The following is a 17491-nucleotide window of genomic DNA, read 5'->3' as shown; positions in this document are numbered from 1 at the left end:
GGGGGCGTGGCTTAGCGGAGGGGCGTGGATTATTGGAAGGGGCGTGGCTTATTGAAGGGGGCGTGGCTTATGGAAGGGGCGTGGCTTATTGGAGTTAGCTTGGCTTAGTGGATGGGCGTGGTTTATTGGGGGGCGTGGCTTTGCTCTGGGGGCGTGGCTTAGTGGAAGGGGCGTGGTTTTATCGGAGGGGGCGTGGCTTAGTGAACGGGGTGTGGCTTATCGGAGGCGTGGCTTTTGCTTTGGGGCGTGGCTTATTGGGTGGGGCGTGGCTTAGTGAAGGGTGTGGCTTTAGTGGAGGGCGTGGCTTATAGGATAGGGCGTGAACGGGTGTGGCTTATCGGGGCGTGGGTTATCGGGGGGCGTGGCTTTTTTCTCTGAGGGCGTGGTTTAGCGGAGGGGCGTGGCTTAATGTGGGAGTGGGCGTGGCTTAATGTGGGAGTGGGCGTGGCTTATCGTGGGAGTGGGCGTGGCTTATCGGGGGTGGGGGGCGTGGCTTCTCACGCCGCGCGCTCCCTCCGCTCCGGGCGCCGCCGCTTCCGAGTAAACAGCGCCGGGCCGCCCCCCCAGCTTTAGGCCCGGCCCGGTTCGGTTCTGCCCGGTCCAGCACCGCCATGGCCGCCCGTGGAGCTTTCCCTCTCAGCCCTCTGCCTCCCTCCGGCTCCGCCGCTCCTCCTCCTCCAGGGCCCGGACCCGGTATGATGAGAGGCCCCAACCCGACTCCGGCCTCCGGGGCCGCTCCGGGATATCGTCCGATGGGGCCTTCGGGAGCGCAGTACCAGGTGAGGGCGGGCGGGGGGCGGCTCTGTGCTCTGTATTGGGGATGGGAGGTGGGAGGTGGGATTGGGGGGTTACTTAGAGGCCTCCAAAGGGGCCGTGGGGGTTCAGAGGCCTTTTGGGCCCGGAGGAAGCGGCGCTGCTTCCTGAACGTGGGGCCCTGGCGGTGGGGGGGGAGCGGGGCTCCATAGGGGCGGCTGTCCTGGCCCCCCACCCCCATTAAAAAGTTAACGGAGAAGTGTTCTGCCCTATGGAGGTGGTCCCGTACCCCCCCAGGCTGTGCTGTGGGGGTCCTGGCCCAGGAGGGTCCATCACAGCCATCCTTGTGCATTTCCAGCTCCGGAGATGGAGCTGTGATGGTGAACGTTAAAGGGAAGGAATGGGGATAAAGGGGAGTAAATGTGACCCGCTGCAGTGCTGGAAGCTGTGGACTCTGCTCTCTTTCTGCTGCCTTTTCTGCTGTTGGTTCAGCCCCCACGTGTTGTGGGGTTGTTTATGGAGAAGCCTCGTTCTGCGATGAGTTCTGAGTTCCAAACCGAAGAAATCCAGTCATCCACATGGGGGGAATTTCCAACTGCTGTATCAAAGGAGGAGAAACAACCCGTGAAGCTGAAAAACCCCGAAGTGAAAACTGAGATGAGCTCAGCCAGGCCAATAGGGCCCTGCATTGGCTGTAATGTGACTCAGAGCTATAGGGAGGCTTCATCCCGACCTTCCCAGGTTGCAGAACCCAGCGGGCATCGCTCTGTTGTGGGTAAACAGGGGCACATATGTTTGCTTTCACCCCCCCCCCTTATCCCATGCTGGCCATAATACTGCACTCATGGCAGGTGTTGGGAGCGTATGGATGGGGTAGGGTGAGACTGGGAGCATATGGCAGTGCTGCAGTGTTTGGGTAATGCAAGTCGTTGTTGTCGTGTCTGGCCGGCAGTTTGCTGGCACAGGGAGGGGATTGGGGGCTGATCGATCCGGTCTGTCTTTTGTTTTGCAATTTGCAGGCCTGTTTAAAGCAGCTCCTCCCCACCAAGTGGTCAAAACTGCGGTGCCCGCAGGACTTCTCAGGGGGTAACCAGTGAGTCAGGCTCCTTCTGCTGCATTATGCTGGCTAGGAGAACACAGCAGCCCTCATGTATGGCAGCGGGTGCTTAGGGGCTCTTTAATCAGTGGATTATTAAATGTATGTTAATCCTTTGACATCCCTTGCCTGCCTGGCTATGCACCAGCAGCTCAAGAAGGGAAATGGGGAGGACAACTCACTCTAGCACTGATGTTTCCAGAGCAGAAAGGAGTGGGAGTGTGTTCATGCAATGGGCGATCAGCTGCACGGTGGTGTGTCCACCCCCATCCCAAGGCTCAGGTTAGCATAAATCCATCAGGAGTTCCCTCTGTTTGTTGTAATGGAGGTTTCAGGCTTGGGAGATCCTTCCCGAGTTATCAGGTTGATGCTGTGGTAGGGAATGGGCTCAGCTCTGTGATGCAGTGGAGGAGGGGCTGTGCAGAATGGCCTTGAGGTTGCCCTGTGCTGTCGCTTTGCTGGCGTAGATCAGTGGCAAAAAAAAGAAGAAGTGGAGTTAATGAAGTGCCCCGTTAAAAGCATTTCATTGGCACTTGCTGACAAGCAGGAATCCCATTTCCGTGGGACGGAAGGGCTGTTGCAAGCCAAACAACTGCTAACAAAGTGATATTGGAGGAAGCGTGGCTGTGCATGGAAGGAGTTGGAGCTTTCTGCTTCCAAACAGACCTGCTGGATCCCATTAGGAGAGGAGAGCTGGGTGCTTGTCCCATGGTTGGCCTGGGGACGGCAGCAAGGCTGGAAGTGCAGCACACAGCAGGGATCTGCAGCTTGCATTGCTGCATGACCCACCCTTCCCAGTGGGGGACTGTTTCCAAGGCAGGTTTCATCAGAGGCTGAGCATCCAGCAGAATGAAGCCGTGACACAAAGCAGAGCAATGCTGTGCTCTCAGTGCTGGATAGAAGCAGGCAGCAGCAGAGCTCAGGGCACCCTTTGTTTCTCCTTAAGGCTCATGGAGGTTCTGCTCGGTGGGAGCATCTCCAAAGCTTCCTGCTGGAGGCCTTTGCTCTGTCTTCCTCCATAGGGACCCTCAGAGCCTTTCCCTGCACATCTGAGCAGTGTTTTCCACTCTTCCCATTGCTTCCCCCTTTGTATTACTTGAGGCTGCCACGTTTTCAAGCAGGAACCCAACACCTTTCTTCCTTGTTCCTGCTTGTGTTTAAGGCATAAATCCCCTGAGTTCTTTCTCTGCCTGCTGCAGCCTCTGTTCCTTAGGTTGCTCTTTGTTTTACACCTCCTTCCCCCTCTTACCCTGTGCTCTCCATGGCCATCAGCACGAGGTGAAAGTCCCAGGCTGTAACTCGTGCATCCCTTCTGTTCTCTTGCCAAGTCCCTGCGGTGTGGAAGCTGCTGAGAAAACTTCACTTAATGTGGCCTTTCCCCTTCAGTGTCAGCATGGCTGCTGGGTCCTGGTGTGAGCGCTGCAGCCTGCACTGCTTGCAGCCCATGACCTGGATCATCTGCAGCTGCAAAGCCACACGTGGGCAAGTTTGCCTGAGCCCAGATATCTCAGCTGGTGCTTGACGTGTTGCCAGCACGTGTCCTCAGTCTGCTCGGCTTCGCTGCCTGTTGCTTTGCTGTCCGCTCTTTAATTTAATGCTTCCTCACCAAGTTTTGTAGCTGAGGCTCCTGCTGCTGGAGCACTGGATTGCAGCTGATCTGAGCATCGCAGCAGCCTGCCTGCATCCAAGAGCTTGCAGCGAAGGACGGACGCCTCACCAGCAGCAACAGCTTCCTGCTCATGTTCACTTTGTCTCCTCCCCTTGCAGGATGGGGTTTGCAATGCAAGTGTTTTGGGGTGTGCTGCAGGGGTTTCAGTTCATCCCAAGCAGTGCTTTTGTTGGGGCTGAGCAGCCCAGTGCAGAGCTGGGTTCCTGTTGTTGGGGCAGGGTTTGCTTTAGCCCACACCACAGCAGGAAGTGATGTGGGATGCACAGGGGGGGCTGGCAGGAAGAGCTGCCCCCCGGCACCTTTTGGGTGAGGACACACACATGGGTTTTCATTCCCCAATTATTTAGTGGGTGCCAAGAGCAAACTGAGTGGAAATGGGGCATTGCATCAGGACAGCTCGATGCAGTTTGGGGGGTTTTATGAGCCTTCCTCAAGGCTCTGCTTGGGGAGCCAGCAGGGAGCTGCTGGTGCTCAATGCATTGCAGCCTTCTTGCATGCTGGGGAGCTCACACCCTGCTCGTGGTCCTGGCATTGCCACAGTGGGAGGGGTGAGCTCAGTGCAGGAGGTTTGTGCAGCACCCCCTCACTGCTGGGTTCTGGAGAGAGGCTGATTTCTGACTTACTGCTTTTCTTCCAGCGTAATCTTCACCCTTCTTGCAGATCTATCCTTCAATGTTATGGCTGCTCACCACCCCACCCTCCTTTATTTCCCCCTTTCTGCTACCAGCATCTGCTTTCTGGCCTGTCCTTCCTCAAGAAGAGGCCTTTGGCACGCTGCAATGCTCCTGTCATGCTGCAGACTGTCCATCAAGAAGCATTCCAGCCCCTGCTTGCTCCAATTGAAGCTGACTCTAAACAGAGCTCCCCAAATGCAAGAGGCCTGTGCACTGACCTGGGATGAACCTCTGCTCCGCGGCCAGCCCGATTCGTTCTTCCAGCTTTGGCAGGGAACAGAAACAAGCTGTTTTTTGTCCCATTTCCAAATGGCTCTACTCATTCTCTGTGGGGAGGGCTGGATGCCATCCAGCTCTTTCCTGCTTGCGAGATTTTGCCCTTTGTCCGCCCTGTTGGTGGTGGGAGGAGGAAGAGGAGGAGGTTGTGGGGCAGAGAGGGGAGGATGAAGAAGCATCTGATAGGGGTAGGACCACAGTGCTGCCCCAAATGAAGGGGAGAGGATATCTGTTAGCCAGGAAGGATATAAGGAAGGTCACCATTTGAGCTGCTCTAATAAAATTTCCTGAATTTAAGCCCTCTTTGCATCCTGCTCAATTTGCAGGGCTTCTCAAGGGTGCTGGAGGCTTCACCCTGCTGGGGCTGTAATGCTGCTTAATGGCTTAGCTGGGGATTTATGGCTGTGCTGTGTTTGCGTGTCCAGAGCCGAGGGGGCTGTTTGCCCTTAGCAGGACTGCATGGCCACAGCAAAGGCTGCCTTGCTTTGCTCAGACACTTTTCCATTGCAAATCTTGAGGGCAAACTGAGAAATAGATGCACATGGAGGATTCCCCCTTCCCTTTTTTCCTATTGGAGGGGAAAAAAGGCGAAATGACTCCGTTCTGAGGGTTTCCATATGTCTTTGCTGCTAATCACAAGTGTCACAGCCTCTTTTCTTGCCCGTTTGTTCTCCATTAGCCCTTGCAGGCAAATCAACACGGTTCCTGCAGCGCCCATCCTGCTGTAGCCATGCACAGCCCCAGGCAGTGCCTTGCAGCGAGCAGAACCCTGCAGACAAAGCCTGTGCAGCCCTGTTTGCAGCGAGGCATTGCCAAAAACGGGGCTGATCAAAGGGAGCAAAACATCTGGGGGCTGTTAGGAAAAGCTTGTGTGCCTCGTAGCTCAGGCAGGTTGGCGAGCAGCTTCAAAGGGAAGCCAAGCAAAGGTGAAAGCAGCAGATGGTTGTGCAATGGGTTTCGTGCGTGTACTTGATGAATTCCTCCTGCAGTCCCCATCCTGCCACCTCCTGGGCTGCTGCTCTTTGGCTTTCCAGCTGTGGAATGCTCCTCCATGCTGAAGCTGGTGTATTTTGGGGGTTTCCTGCTGGGTTTGGCACTTGGGAGGGATGCCCGTGGCTATGGACTGTGGAGCAAGAGCTGTTCATATATTGTCCAGCAGCCTCAGCAATTCTGTTGTTTGCATTTATAGGCTTTTGGGCTATTCCAATGAAGGAGGTGAGTGGGTTTTGGCTCCAAGCACCCACAGTGTGGCTCTGAGCCTGCCTTTAAAAGCTGCTGAGGCCAGGCTGGCTGCTGCTGGTGATCTTATGTGGGATTTGCACTGGAATTAATGCCTACATGCAGATAAGCTCGTCAGCCTGCAGCATTGCCTGCGGCTGAGCTCTCCTTGCTGGACTCCTGGCCCCTTTGGGATAACGAGTTGGCTTTGCTAGCTCCTGTGCACCGAAGCTCTGTGTCTGTCTGCAGGATGTGGGTCAGAAGGCAGCAGGGGAGCTGCAGGAATTGTCTTGGCATGTCAGGGAACCTGCAGAGGGGAAGAAATGCTGTTCTGCTGGCTCGGTGGCTTTCCCAGCTTCACCAGTTCCTTGCCAGGGGGGAGCTGGAGGATCAGAGAATAACAGAGAGCAGGCAGAGCGTGCTGGAGCAAGTAGGGCTGAGCAGCAGTGGGGTGCTGGGAGCTTTTGTTGAGCACACAAGGGCTGTGCATGGGGCAGACCCAGAGTCAGCTGCTGATGCTGGAGATAGAGACCACAAGAACTGCTCCAGGCTGGAATTCATGCAACAGAAGTTAAACATCCCACGGGGGGGGGGGGTTGTAAACGCCCTGTGTAGGTGCCTGGAAGTGAAAGGATTCAGCACTACATCCATCAGGAATGAAGGCCACCCTCCTGATGTCCTTGCCCTGGTTAAGGGGCCCATGTTTAACACCCCCCTCTCTTGTCTCTCTCTCCCCTGCCAGCGCCCCGGGATGCCACCAGGCAGCCGTATGCCCATGGCAGGGCTGCAAGTGGGACCTCCAGGAGCACCCCCATATGGAGCAGCATCCCCACTGCGACCCGGCCTGCCACAGTCCATGATGGATCCCTTCAGGAAGCGTCTGCTGGCTCCCCAGTCCCAGCCACCCATGGCCACCCAGAGGAGAGGGTAAGGGCTGACACAGGAGCACCCTCAGCCAGTCTGGAGCGGAGGGGTTCACTCTCTACATCTGGTTGCTGTTTTCTGGTTGCATTTCTCCACTAAAACCTACAACATGGCCCAGTTGTTGGCACCGCAGCTGGTGGGAAAGCAGCCAGGGCTCAGTGCTGGGGTGGTGGGTCAGGCTGGGGTGCATCACTTGGCATGCAGCTTCCCCATGCTCTGATCTCCCCAATGCTAACCAAACAGCTGAATGCTTTAGCTTAAGCAGCAGCTTGTCAGAACCATTCCCTGTTCTCAGGGGCTTTGTGCTGTCCTGGGCAGGCACAGAGATAGATGGACACTCAATTCCCAGCCCTGGAAGGAGACAGGCAGAACTGCAGAGAGCTTCTGGCAGGTTGCAGGGATCCTCCCCAGATCTGTGGCTGTTTACTTGGGATGGTCTCTGTGAGCCATGAGGTTTTGCCAGCAGCTCCTCGCTTGTTTATGATGCTGCTAATCCCTCTGCTCTGTTCCTGTTTCTGTGAGGGCTTCTAGATTACTGGAGGTTATTCCTCAGGGTCCCTCAGTCCTAATGGATGTTCTGGTCCTGTTCCCTGCCCTTGCTGCACAGTGAGGCTGATGGCTTTATGATCCCTTTGCAGGGAGTGACCAGTGTCTCTATGCCAGGGCTGTGCATCCATTCTGTGCTCCAGAGCAAGCTGGGGATTAAGGACACAAGGCTGATGGGTCCTCGCCCACTGAACAGGGACGTCAGCAGCTGGATAAAGCTGTGGCTGCGTGGGATCAGCTGTGCTGGGGAGCTCAGGGCTGTGCACAGAGCTCTGCTGAGCTTCCCTGCTCCTGACTGGCTGTGGAAGGAAGGGGATTATAAGGGTGGCAGCACCAGCCCTTAGTGGCCAAATCCTGGGATGCCTCAGGATGGCAGCAGTAGTGCCACATTTTAGTGCCACATTTGCTGCCCTGTTGCTTTAGGTACTGTCAAGGGAAAGGAACTGTCCTGTGCATGCTGGGCTATAACGTAACTGTGAAAAATGGGGCCAAGTAAGAGAGCATTTTCCCATGTGTTTCTCTCTGTTCCTGGGGTACAGTGTCTTATCCACTTGCTTCCAAGGTTTCTGCTATTAGTTGCTTTTACAGCCTTTCTTCATTCCCTTCCTGCAGTTCTGAAATGCCTGTCCTGTAGCTGATGGGGGCATTTCCCCTTGGATCACGTTGTTTGCTGCAGTAGGATCTTGGAACCTGGCTTGAACTGATCCATCCCCATGGCATCACAGCACTCCCCAAAGCCTGGCCCCATGCATGGCCTGGGTGGGGCCAAAAGAGCCCCCACGCTGTGTCCCCCAAGACAGGCAGCCAATGAGATCTGCAGTGTCCTGAGGTTGCTGCAGGATGATTTCTTTTACTTCATTCTAATTGCAGGGTGAAGAGGAGGAAGATGGCTGACAAAGTCCTGCCACAGAGGGTGAGTGTCACTTTGGTGCATGGAAGGAGTTGACGATGAAACCCCCATGGTAGGACGATCTCATTGAACCTCGTGCTGCATGATGAATTGGATGAAATGCCTGGAACGTTTCAGTCTTGTAGGTTAGAGAGAGGGATGTGCACAGTTAAAACAAGCAGGGCTTTGGGTGAGCAGGGAGCAGCCCTGGCTTGCGATGCAGACCTCTGGTCATTCCCAAGCTTTTCTCTTGGGGTTCCTCTTGACAATGCAGGGTTATAATCCCTGCCTGTGATGTGGAGCAGGTACAGTGACAAGCTCCAATCAGTGCAGCTCTGTGGGCTGGTAAAGATGCTGGGCTTGAAATGGGATGCAGCACCACCTTCAGCACATGAGGGACTGACTTTTATCATTTGATAGATCCGGGAGCTTGTCCCAGAATCTCAGGCCTACATGGACCTCCTGGCCTTTGAGCGCAAGCTGGACCAAACCATCGCTCGGAAGAGGATGGAGATTCAAGAGGCCATCAAGAAACCACTGACGGTGCGTGGCTGGCCAGGAGGGCAAGCAGCTGAGGGAGGGTAGAGGTAGGAAATGGGAGCTTGCAGCCATCCTCTCGCTCCAAGCATCCCCACTCTTTGTTTTCCTATTCCACAGCAAAAGCGGAAGCTGAGGATTTACATCTCCAACACTTTCACCCCGGCCAAAGAAGAAGGGGAGGGTGGTGAGCGTGTGGCCTCTTGGGAGCTACGCGTGGAGGGCAAACTGCTGGAGGACGTAAGGATCTGGGCAGGGATCAACGTGGCAGTGGGAGGAGGGCTGAGAGCTCTGGTGCTCTGTGCTGAGAGCCTGGCTGGGATAGATGCAGCCTTTTTCTCCCTGGCTGCTGGAGGCAGGCGGTGTTTTGGGCTGGGGCCCTCCATGGTGTTGGCAGCATCAAGGCCAAGCCTCGCACGCAATGTTTTGCAGCCAAGCAAACAGAAGAGGAAGTTCTCCTCCTTTTTCAAGAGCCTCGTCATCGAGCTGGACAAAGAGCTGTACGGGCCAGACAACCATTTGGTGGAGGTGAGATGTCCTTGGCTGCACTGCGGGGCTGCACCCCAGGAGGGATGAGAGCTGTTCAGTGCAATGGGAGGTAGCCCTGCTTACCCAGCAGTGCTGAGCCATCCCCGAGGATCACGTTGCTGTACTTCCTAGGCTGCAGTTTGCAGCTCAGTGGTGCTGGCTGGCAGCCCGGTGAGGCCAGCCCAGCCCCTCTCACCTGGATGGCTCCCAGCTGCAGGCTGCTTGCTCCATGATAGCCCCAGGGTTGGTTCTTAACTCCCTCGTGTCCATGGGTGGAGCTGGGAGGCATCTGCTCTGATGGATGGCTTGGGCAGCCCCAGGCTCCTTCAGTTTTGTGACTGTACTTATGGCAAATACTGATTCCTGTGGTGATACCCCCTTGTTGGAGGTAAATCCCCATTAGGTGGGATGGTTTGTGAGAGCTGCTGTGGCATCGAGCCCCTATAGTGGGTGAAGCAGGACTGTGATCCCACAGTGACTCTGGGAGCTGTTTGAGCAATTGGAATCAAGCATTCAGCCCAATCCAGTGCTCCCGTAGTCCACCTGAACTGCCTACAGCTGGGCTGGAGCTCATCAGTGTTGGTGAAACCAAGTTAAACAGTGTCCCTTTATTCCTAGTGGCACCGTCTGCCCACGACCCAGGAGACTGATGGCTTCCAAGTGAAGCGTCCTGGCGATGTCAATGTGAAGTGCACCCTGCTGCTGATGCTGGATCACCAGGTAAGGCGTTAGCAGTGCCATGCTGCCCTCCAGCACAGCTGAGTGGGCTGAAACAAGCTGGGGAGGGTCTTGAATGAGGGAGGCAGTTGGGTAATGTGCTGTGATACAGAACAGGGACAGAAAGCAGTGGAGAGGAGCTCTAGGAATGAGCCCTCAGCCTGCAGCAGCACGAGGGCTGTGCAGGACACTGTGCTCACTGAAGGGCCACATGCCAAACATGCCCTTAATTCTGCATGTCCCTGCAGCCACCACAATACAAACTGGACCCTCGCCTGGCTCGCCTGCTGGGGGTGCACACCCAGACCCGTGCCAGCATCATGCAGGCGCTCTGGCTGTACATCAAGCACAACAAGCTGCAGGACAGCCACGAGAAGGAGTACATCAACTGCAACCGCTACTTCCGACAGGTGAGTCCACGGCTCTCCTTCACCTCCCTCTGGGATGCCCTTGCCCTCTTGTTTCTATGTGGGTCCCTGCTGGGGAGGAGAGCACCATTCCCCATCCTTCAAAGCCAAGAAAAGCATTTGTTCCTGGCTTGGAGTGGTCACTGTCCCCCTCCCCATGCTCTGTTGTGCAACTATCAGCTTGGCATGCACAAAGCAAGGTTGAGCAAAACCTTGTTCCTGCTCAGGTGGGTGGGTGGAAGGAGCCCCTGATACTGGCAGCTAAATGCTCTGCTTTTACCCCTCCAGATCTTCAACTGTGTCCGTATGCGCTTCTCTGAGATCCCCATGAAGTTAGCAGGGCTCCTGCAGCACCCGGATCCCATCATCATCAACCACACCATCAGGTAGGGCTGTGGGAGTGCTGGGCAATACCCCCTTTGGGGGGGCTGGGCTGCATGGAGCAATGGGTGGTAACTCTTTGATGAGGATGCAGGGCTGCAGGTGCTGTGAGATGTCCATCTCAGAACAGCAGTGAGTACAGAGGTTGTTGGGAGGGGAAAAATCAGCCCAATAACTTCAGGAGCTCCTTGGGGCAGTCCTTGTATTGCTTTTGAGGGTGGTTGATCTGCCTCCTCCTCAACACTCTGCCTCCTTCCAGCGTGGACCCCAATGACCAGAAGAAGACGGCCTGCTACGACATCGACGTGGAGGTGGATGATCCCCTGAAAGCTCAGATGAGCAACTTCTTGGCTTCCACCACCAACCAGCAGGAGATCGCCTCACTGGATGCCAAGGTGAGGGGCTCCCCCCTATCTGAACTGGGGGGGTTTGGTGCCAGCTGTGTCTTGGTTTGGGGGCTTCCATGAACTCCAGGTCCCATGTAGTTGTTCCACCTGCCTCTCTCACCTTCTGTCATCTCTGCAGATCCATGAGACCATCGAATCCATCAACCAGCTGAAGACACAGCGTGATTTCATGCTGAGCTTCAGCAACAACCCGCAGGATTTCATCCAGGAGTGGATCAAATCACAGAGGAGGGACCTCAAGGTAAAAATGTCGAGGGTAGGGCAGGGCGAGAGGCAGGGAGGCTGAGCAGGGGCCAGCCATAGCGCTCACCTTATGCTCTCCCTTATGCTTTGCTTAGATCATAACAGATGTGATTGGGAATCCTGAGGAGGAGCGACGAGCTGAGTTTTACCAACAGCCCTGGGCCCAGGAGGCTGTGGGCAGACACATCTTTGCCAAGGTGGGTTCTGTGCTGTGCTGGCGGGGTGCTCCTCTGGGCTGAGATGGCAGCAGGGAGGCTGAAAACAGGGAGCAGGGACTGCTTGTATGGAAGGAGTTGGTGCTCAGAGAGGGACAGGGCCTGCCCCAAGCCCTGCCTGACCTCCCTCGCCTCCTCCAGGTCCAGCAGCGTCGGCAGGAACTGGAACAAGTGCTTGGGATCCGCCTCACTTAAGAGGCCAGCAGGGCTCAGGAGCTGTTCCTCCTCCTCTCCCTGCTGCCTGAGCCTGTCGGTACTTCTTACTGGAATCAAATACAGCACTTGCACAAACCCTACGTGCCTGGAGGGATTTGGAACCTCTCGTACCCCTGGGCTCCCCTCAGCCAGGAAGCTCTCGCCACAGGCAGAGCAGCAGAGGGTCCCTAATTCTCCCTACCCCAAATCCTGCTGCATTAACACGTCCTTGCTTTTGCATCTTGCAGTTTGCCTCTCCCTGTAGCAATGGATGCCAGCACGCTGTCTGCCCCCATCCCCTCCTTGCCCTGCCTCTGGCCAAAGCCCCCTCCTGGCATTGCTTCCTGCCCTGCCAGCCCTTCCCTACCACCGTGAGGGCAGGCTCAGCCCTGCCCCCCTCTCTCTTTTAACCAAAGTTTGTCATTCCAAATGCCAGCCCTGCTGCTGGTGCCCGATGTTTTTTTGCACTATTTTTGTGAACAGGTTTTATAAAAAGAAAAAAGAAAAAAAAAAAGAAAAAGGAAAAAAAAAATAACATTTTGTACAGTGGGTTTGTATTTGATTAATATATTAGAGTTCCTCTTCCTGCACTCAATCACCTCAAACTATGCAGTGACTCGTGGTGTTGTCGGTGGGCTCGTCCAGCCCAAGCTGTTCTTTTTGTATGTAACTGAGTTTTTAGTGTTGGGTTCTTGACAATCAGTTGATTACTCCACCCCCCCTGTTGTTTTACACTTGTCCTGTGTTTGAGACGAGGTATGGGGGGGTAGCTCTGTCCCCAGGAACCTGCAGGCAGCAGCTTCTCCCCCCCTTTCCCCTTCCCCAGGGCTCTGAGAACTGGAGATGTTTGGGGCAAGGGGCTGAGTGTGGGGCCACTGCACTGGGGATGAGGGGACAGTGCACCACCCACCAGCCCCACTGAAGTGCCTTACCCTGCTGGCCCCATGCCTATGTTTTCTTTGTAGGGCAGCCCAGCTTCCTCTGGGCAGTCGCAGGCAGAGGGGGGGGGGGGGGTGTGTTTACATATTCCTAGGGTGTTATGGCTCAGGGGTGCCTGCTCTGCCTCTTGCGTAACCGTTTTGTCTGTTTTGGATTATTTTCTAATAAAACCAGTTAGCAGCAGTTCTGTGCGTGTGTGTGTGGTGGGGTTCCTTCCAGCAAAAAAGTGCTGCAGCCCCTGTACCCAAATCAGTGCATAGATGTGGATAAAGCAGCACTTTATTAGACAACACAGGCCCCAGCTCACCCTTACTTCCACAGCTTCTTGATGGACATGTTCTTCTCGCTGTCCTTCTGCATCACCTGGGTATAAGGAAGGGACAGTTAGTACCCAACACACAGTTCCCTTTAACCTTCAACTCCAAAAACTGCCTTTAAAAGCAACCTTCAGCCCTGCACTAGAGCTCTTCACCCCTCAGGACAGGCCATCCCCTCCCCAACCTATTGCCCTTAGCACTGTTGTTCAGCCCCAGGTCCTGCCAAACACTGCCAAGTATTTCTGCCTCCTGGACCTGAGATGAAGCAGCCAGCAGCTCCTCTGCAGCACTTACCTTGGCAACAGCCATTTCAAAGTCCTCCTGTGTGACGTGCACCCGCCTCTCCCTCAGTGCATACATGCCAGCTTCTGTGCACACCCCCTGTAAGGACAGAGGTGGTTCAGATGACCCCAGAGCTCCCAACAAGTGAAGACAAAGAGCACATATGGGACCCCCCCCCCCGCCCAGGGCTGCTGCAGGACCCAGCTCACCTTCACTTCTGCACCTGAAGCCCCTGGCATCAGCTCTGCAATCTTCCTCAGGTTGATGCCACGCGTCAGGTTCATTTTCCTAGAGTGGATTTTGAGGATATCCAGGCGGGCCTGGAAAGGGGAACAACAGCATTGAAACAAGGGGAGAAGCCACAGGAATCGTACCCTGACAGGGCTAGGGACAATGTGGTCTCCCTATGGAGAGGGTGAGGACAGCAGGGGACCAAAAGAGACCCCAGGCCAATTGTGGGGCCACCCACCAACCTCCTCATTGGGAGGGGGGAACTCGATCTTCCTGTCGATGCGACCAGGGCGCAGCAGAGCTGAGTCCAGGATGTCGATCCGGTTGGTGGCCATGATCACCTGCAGCAGAACAGCCACTGTCACCACAATAGTCACCCCGCTATGATCATGGGGCCAAGCAGGGCACTGCCCCATCCCCAGACAGCTCAGGCTTCAACCAGTCCCCCAGCACCCCCTACCTTAATGTTCTTGGTGGCCTCAAAACCATCGAGCTGGTTGAGGAGCTCCAGCATCGTGCGCTGCACTTCGCTGTCCCCACCAGAGCCACCCTCCAGGCGGGAGGAGCCGATGGAGTCGATCTCATCCATGAAGATGATGGAGGGAGCGTGTTCCCGGGCCATCACAAACAGCTCCCGCACCATGCGGGCACCTGCAGGAAGCAAAGCCTCATATTGTGCACCCTCAGCCTGCCCAGCACCCCATGCAGAAGACACTCATCCCCTACAGGCCAGTCCCAAGAGCATCCAGAACCATCAGATTCCTACAGGTCACACTGGCACAAGAAGCAGCTTCATGCCACTCTGCTTTACCTTCACCAATGAATTTCTGCACCAGTTCGGAGCCTGACACGCGGATGAAGGTGCAGTCGGTGTGATGGGCCACAGCTCTGGCCAGCAGGGTCTTGCCAGTGCCAGGGGGTCCATAGAGCAGCACACCCTGAAAGCACCAGGGGATGAGGCTCAGCACCACTGCTGGGTAAGCAGCCACACATAGTGAACTCCAAATAGGACTTACCTTGGGCTGAGCAATCCCCAGCGCCTCAAAGAGCTCAGGGTGCTTGACTGGCAGCTCAATCACTTCCTTGATCTCTTTTATCTGCTTGTCCAACCCTCCGATCATCTCGTAAGTGGAATCCGGGACCTTCTCCACCATCATCAGAGACACCAGAGGGTCCACTTTGTTGGGCAGGATCTTGTGCAGCGTGTAGCTGTCGTTGCGTAGGGCCACGCGGCAGTTTGGGGTCACCTGCGCTGAGAGCAGAGGGGAGAGCTCAGTGTTGGGCCCTTCCATGTGGCCCCACACCAGAGAAGGGGACAATCAATGGGGAGAAAGGAGCCACGATGCCCCTCCCACAGCCCCTAAACACTCACATCATTAATGTCAATGTTCTTGTCAACATCCACCACGAATTTCCCTTCTGGGTGAACCTGGAACACAGCAATTCACACCACTAAACTTACTTTATCCTTCAAGAATCCTGGCTGCACATCTCACCAACCACACCAGGAAGGGGCCCTAAAGCTCAGCCACCACCCAAACACCTCACAGCCCTCCTACCCTCAGAGAAAGACCTCTCACTTCATGCTTTTCTACTTGCTAAACCCTCTGCAGAGCTCGTGCTCTTGCAGGGACAAGGGGACAATCCATCCTGCACCATGGTAACTCAGCTCCATACCTTCACAAGCACCTTCTTCTTGTCCATAGCTCTCACCACCTCTCCCACATAAGAGCCCTGCTCCTGCAGCAGCTGCAGCTCCTCCCTCAACAGCCGCACTGTGGAGAGAATGGGACATCAGCAGGCAAACGGGGAGACCCAAAGCCCCACACTGAGGGGGCAGCACCCCCCAGCTGGGTGCCCCCACATCAGGGCTGGCCAATAGAAACTCAGGTTAAGGATGCTGAGAGGAACTGAGCTTTACCTTTAGCGTTCAACTCGTTTCTCTGCGCTTGCAAGCGCCGCAGGTTCTGGCTCTTCTCATTCACTATGAGCTGCGGGAGGAAAGGAGCTTTGGTAAGTTCTCAGCATCCTACATGGCTCAGAGCACACACAGCAGCCGTGAGCAGCTCCAGCATGAGAAACAAAGGCAGTTATTGTCCTGGGAGATACATGGAGATAGCAGGAGAGAAACATGGCCCTTCCCAGCACAACATAATGAGCCAAACCCTACTGGGAACAGCTAAACAACACCTTGGTTGTGGGGAGACCTCATTACAGCCTTCCACTATGTGTAAGGAGCTTAAAAGCAGGAGTTAGACTGACTTTGTGGTGTCTAATAAAGGCATGAGAAGGAGGAAGAACCTTAAACTACAAGAAGGAAAACTCAGACCGGTTGTTATGAAGAAACAATCTTCTCTGAGGGCTGTAAAGCCCCGAGGCGGCGGGTGGGAGGTACCCAAGGCCAGAAGCTGGTTAAGGACACACAACCCATGGCAGAAGGCTTTAAATGGGCGATGTTTAATGTCACAGAGAATCACAGAATGACCCGGGTTGGAAGGGATCTCAAGGATCATGTAGTTCCAACCCCCCTGCCTGGCAGGGCCACCAAACATACACCTTTACTACATCAGGTTGCCCAGGAGACTCCATAGATCCCCATAGAGACACCATAGACCCCATAGATCCCCATAGAGACCCCATAGAGACCCCATAGACCCCATAGATCCCCATAGAGACCCATACAGGCCCCATAGACCCCATATAGGCCCCATAGACCCCATACAGGCCCCATAGACCCCATATGGGCCCCATAGACCCCATACAGGCCCCACAACCCCATATAGGCCCCATAGACCCCATAGATCCCCATAGGCCCCATAGATCCCCATAGAGACCCCATAGAGACCCCATAGATCAGGTTGCCCAGGGCCCCGTCCAACCTGGCCTTGAACACCTCCAAGGACGGGGCATCCACAACCTCCCTGGGCAGCCTGTTCTAGGGCCTAACCACTCTCCTAGTGAAGAACTTCCCCCTAACATCCAACCTAAATCTTCCCTCTTTTAACTTAAAACCATTTCCCCGTGTCCTGCTATTGTCAGCCCTTTCCAAGAGTTTAAGGGAAGAGTAAGTTCCCTTCAGGTATTGAAAGGCTGCAATGAGGTCACCCCGCAACCTTCTCTTCTCCAGGCTGAACAAACCCAACTCTCTCAGTGTTTCCTCATAACAGCCGTGTCCCAGCTCACCTGCAGCTCCTCGATCTTGGACAGGTAATACTGCCGCAGCCCAGTGCCGCCCTTCCCATCGTCCATCTCCATCTGCAGAACATTATCATATCACAGTATCACAGTCTCGTGCGGGTTGGAAGGGACCTTAGAGATCATCGAGTCCAACCCCCGGGATTCGAGCCTGTAGCAGAGCGGCACTTCTACCACTTGCGCCACAGGGGGGATTCGAACCCGGGCCTCCGGTGTTGCCTCCACCGGGGCACACGTTAAGGTCGGATCAGCCCCATCCCAAGGCCTCGCCCCCCCCCCTTCCCTCCCCCCCCCCCCCCCCCCCACCCCGGGTCCCGCCGAGTCATAGCGCCCAGTAGGCCGCGATCGGCCCTATCCCCACACAGCCCCACAGCCGACACCAGGCCGGCCTAGCCCGCCTCACCCTTACCCCCCCAGCCGGCCGTGAGCACCGCCCGCCCGGCTCTACCTGCTCGGGACCGTCCACCGCCATCTTCTCTGCCGGCATCGAACCCCTATGGAACACTATTGCCGGCAATAAAGATGGCCGCCGCTCCACTTCCGCCGCGCGCAGGACGCGATGGCGTCACTTCCTGGACGTGAGTGAGCAGACAGCGCATGCGTACTGTGAAGCCTACAGATTGCGCATGCGTAGTTTTGTCCCGCGGTGCCAATGGGTAACGCGATAGTTCACGGTGCACATGCGAAGTACGAAGCGTGCCCGCCATATTGGTAAGGTCAATGACAGAGTCTTGATTTTATGGTGTGCAGAAAGACCGAAAGCAGAATATAACAACCCCTATGGAACGCAGTCAGCCATGCCAACTTACCCACCAATCTGTGTTTGTTATCTTGGCAGAGGATGCTGTAAAG

At 55.5% G+C, this 17491-nt stretch overlaps 2 protein-coding genes across 2 annotated transcripts; one reads left to right on the top strand and one right to left on the bottom strand.

Annotated features, from left to right (window-relative positions):
* The first annotated feature begins 472 nt into the window (after window positions 1-472).
* SMARCD2 (SWI/SNF related, matrix associated, actin dependent regulator of chromatin, subfamily d, member 2) lies at window positions 473-12797 on the top strand. Its single transcript, XM_015885531.2, has 13 exons — window positions 473-779; window positions 6429-6613; window positions 8027-8069; window positions 8466-8588; window positions 8703-8822; window positions 9015-9110; window positions 9729-9830; window positions 10076-10237; window positions 10523-10620; window positions 10875-11010; window positions 11141-11263; window positions 11361-11462; window positions 11622-12797. Exons 1-13 carry the CDS (start codon window positions 612-614, stop codon window positions 11673-11675), a joined length of 1512 nt encoding a protein of 503 aa, XP_015741017.1. The 5' UTR covers window positions 473-611; the 3' UTR covers window positions 11676-12797.
* A 78-nt stretch (window positions 12798-12875) lies between these two features.
* On the bottom strand, window positions 12876-17223 carry PSMC5 (proteasome 26S subunit, ATPase 5). Its single transcript, XM_015885532.1, has 12 exons — window positions 17088-17223; window positions 16628-16699; window positions 15366-15435; window positions 15122-15219; window positions 14817-14873; window positions 14461-14691; window positions 14256-14382; window positions 13905-14095; window positions 13687-13785; window positions 13423-13533; window positions 13226-13312; window positions 12876-12977 (listed from the first exon to the last, which is right to left on the bottom strand). Exons 1-12 carry the CDS (start codon window positions 17124-17126, stop codon window positions 12924-12926), a joined length of 1236 nt encoding a protein of 411 aa, XP_015741018.1. The 5' UTR covers window positions 17127-17223; the 3' UTR covers window positions 12876-12923.
* Between the last annotated feature and the right edge of the window lie 268 nt (window positions 17224-17491).

The sequence above is a fragment of the Coturnix japonica genome, chromosome 27 (assembly GCF_001577835.2).
Source record: "Coturnix japonica isolate 7356 chromosome 27, Coturnix japonica 2.1, whole genome shotgun sequence".
Classification (NCBI taxonomy): domain Eukaryota; kingdom Metazoa; phylum Chordata; class Aves; order Galliformes; family Phasianidae; genus Coturnix; species Coturnix japonica.
Note: the sequence above shows the minus strand (reverse complement) of the source record. Positions and strands in the feature narration are given on the sequence as shown.

Coding starts and splice junctions, on each gene's coding strand:
- PSMC5 (XM_015885532.1), bottom strand. CDS start 17,126: ATGCCGGCAGAGAAGATGGCGGTGGACGGTCCCGAGCAG. Junction 14,383..14,460: donor TGGGGATTGCTCAGCCCAAG/GTAAGTCCTATT, acceptor TGGTGCTTTCAG/GGTGTGCTGCTCTATGGACC. Junction 14,096..14,255: donor GCAGAAATTCATTGGTGAAG/GTAAAGCAGAGT, acceptor TGCTTCCTGCAG/GTGCCCGCATGGTGCGGGAG.
- SMARCD2 (XM_015885531.2), top strand. CDS start 612: ATGGCCGCCCGTGGAGCTTTCCCTCTCAGCCCTCTGCCTCCCTCCGGC. Junction 9,831..10,075: donor TGCTGATGCTGGATCACCAG/GTAAGGCGTTAG, acceptor ATGTCCCTGCAG/CCACCACAATACAAACTGGA. Junction 11,011..11,140: donor TCGCCTCACTGGATGCCAAG/GTGAGGGGCTCC, acceptor TCATCTCTGCAG/ATCCATGAGACCATCGAATC.